The 2,036-nt window shown below is 48.5% G+C and overlaps 1 gene segment (V, D, J or C); it reads right to left on the bottom strand.

Moving 5' to 3' along the window:
• Positions 1–270: 270 nt before the first annotated feature.
• LOC131489668 (immunoglobulin lambda variable 1-44-like) lies at positions 271–1,588 on the bottom strand. The segment is given in 2 exon segments: positions 271–1,372; positions 1,486–1,588. Coding segments are annotated over 2 exon segments (438 nt in total).
• Between the last annotated feature and the right edge of the window lie 448 nt (positions 1,589–2,036).

The raw sequence follows: 2,036 nt of genomic DNA, 5'->3' as shown, positions 1-2,036 counted from the left end.
GATCTCAAGGCTTGGCTCTTGAGTTTGAGCCCCACATCCCGCTCTGACCTGACAGGTCAGAGCCTGGAGCCTGCTTCAGACTCTGTCTCCCTCTATCTTTGCCCCTCTCGTGCTCACGCTCTGTGTCTCCCTCTGTCATAAAGTAAAATTAAAATTTGTTTTAAAAGTACAGAAAAAGGAAAATTGTAGAATATTATGAAATATTGATGCAAATGTTCTAAATGTAAGATATCAATAGTGAGAATCCATTATCAGACTAAAATAGTCATATAAAGTGACTATACGTGATTTATTGCAAATATAGAGTGGGATTCCGTATTAATAGATCTTCTAAGATAAGGCATCATATTAGTAAATAAACAGATGAAAATCCCATGATCTCAGTAGACCTTGAAAGATTCTTTGAAAAATTGAAAGCAAAGTCCTAATAAAAACCACATAAAATGGAAACAGATAGAAGCCTTTATATTGTGATAGCACATTCTCTCCTACACATATAGAACTCACTCCCACAACCAGGGAATTAAATAATGGGGTGGTGGAGGGGAGGACATTTCTACAAGGTGAACAGGCTAATGTGACCTAAACACCATTATCATTCAACATCCTTCTGCAAGTAAGTATTAACAAAGTGAATAACAAATAGCAAGTGGATACCAAAAATCACTGGTTGGATCTCAGCACGGATGGGAACGGACAGGGACTCATTTCAAAAGACCCAAATGTACGAATCAGCCATAGATACTCTGGATTTTGTGACCCTGTTTCTGCCCTAACGTGACATGGTCACTGTCCTCAGGGTGGCCTGTTTCTGGCACCCAGGAATTTGCGCTCAGTTTGAGAAAATCAGAAAATATCTTGCTCCCCAGGACAGGCTTCAAGGAGAAATTTAAGAGGATGTGGAAAGATTTGTAGACAAATTCTTTGAGGCGGGTGACAGACCTCAGCTGATATCAAACAAAGAAACAGCCGATGGGGCCAAAATGTCATGGCTACACAGCAAGTCCCATTTCTGTGGGGACAGCACGTTTTTGTCTCACTTCCCCACGGGCCTGGAGCTCTGTGTGAGCTCTCAGACTATCATCCCATGCTGAGCAGTAATAATCAGCCTCGTCCTCACCCTGGAGCCCAGTGATGGTCAGGGTGCCTGTGCTGCCAGACTTGGAGCCGGAGAATCGTTCAGGAACCCCCGAGGGTCTGCTATCATCCCAAAGGATTATGGTTTTGGGGGTTTTGCCTAGGAGTTGTTGGTACCAGCTCACAAAATTGCTACTGATGTGGGAGCTGCTTCCAGTGCAGGAGATGGTGACCCTCTGGCCCAAGGAACCCGACCCCGAGGATGGCTGAGTCAGTACAGACTGGGCCCAGGACCCTGGAAAATGGAGAGACACAGACAGGGTGAAGCAGGGGTCTGGACACAAGAGGGTGGAAGCAGGGCCCACGTGTCCTCCCAGAGCCCCTTTGCCTGTCCCCACATCCAATCACCTGTGCAGTGAGTGAAGAGGGTGAGAAGGACAGGAGACCAGGACATGGTGGAGACCATCACCAGTCCTGTCTGCTGTGCCCCACAGCTGAGCAGACTTCCCCTAATCTCTCCCTTTTGTATCCACTGAGAGAGGGAGGGCCTGTCCATGCAAATGATTCCCCAGCTCTCTGAGCCCTCACTGGACCCGAGTCAGGTGCCTCTGCCCGTGGATGTCAGGGGGTGGGCAGAGGAATGGCTGTGTGGGGCCAGGCTGTGCAGAAGTCACAGTTATGAGTCTCGAGCAGAAGGCACAGGCAGTGCAAGTGACAGGTCTCAGGTCTCATCACCCCTGAACCCTCAGAAATGGGCCCTGTGAGCCCCCTTGTGTCCAGACTCAGAAACATCATTGTGCAAAATGGTAACCAGAGCCCATAAAAGGAGCTCCTGTCCCCCGTTGCTTTGTCCACTGCCCCTTTCCTAGGCCCAGGCCAGGTATCCTCCTGGGTAGCCTCCTATATCCTCAAACCAGACTTTCTGCTCTACTCAGACTCCTCCGGAAAAGCCAGGCCAT

Source organism: Neofelis nebulosa, chromosome 11 (assembly GCF_028018385.1).
Source record: "Neofelis nebulosa isolate mNeoNeb1 chromosome 11, mNeoNeb1.pri, whole genome shotgun sequence".
NCBI classification, from domain to species: domain Eukaryota; kingdom Metazoa; phylum Chordata; class Mammalia; order Carnivora; family Felidae; genus Neofelis; species Neofelis nebulosa.
Note: the sequence above shows the minus strand (reverse complement) of the source record. Positions and strands in the feature narration are given on the sequence as shown.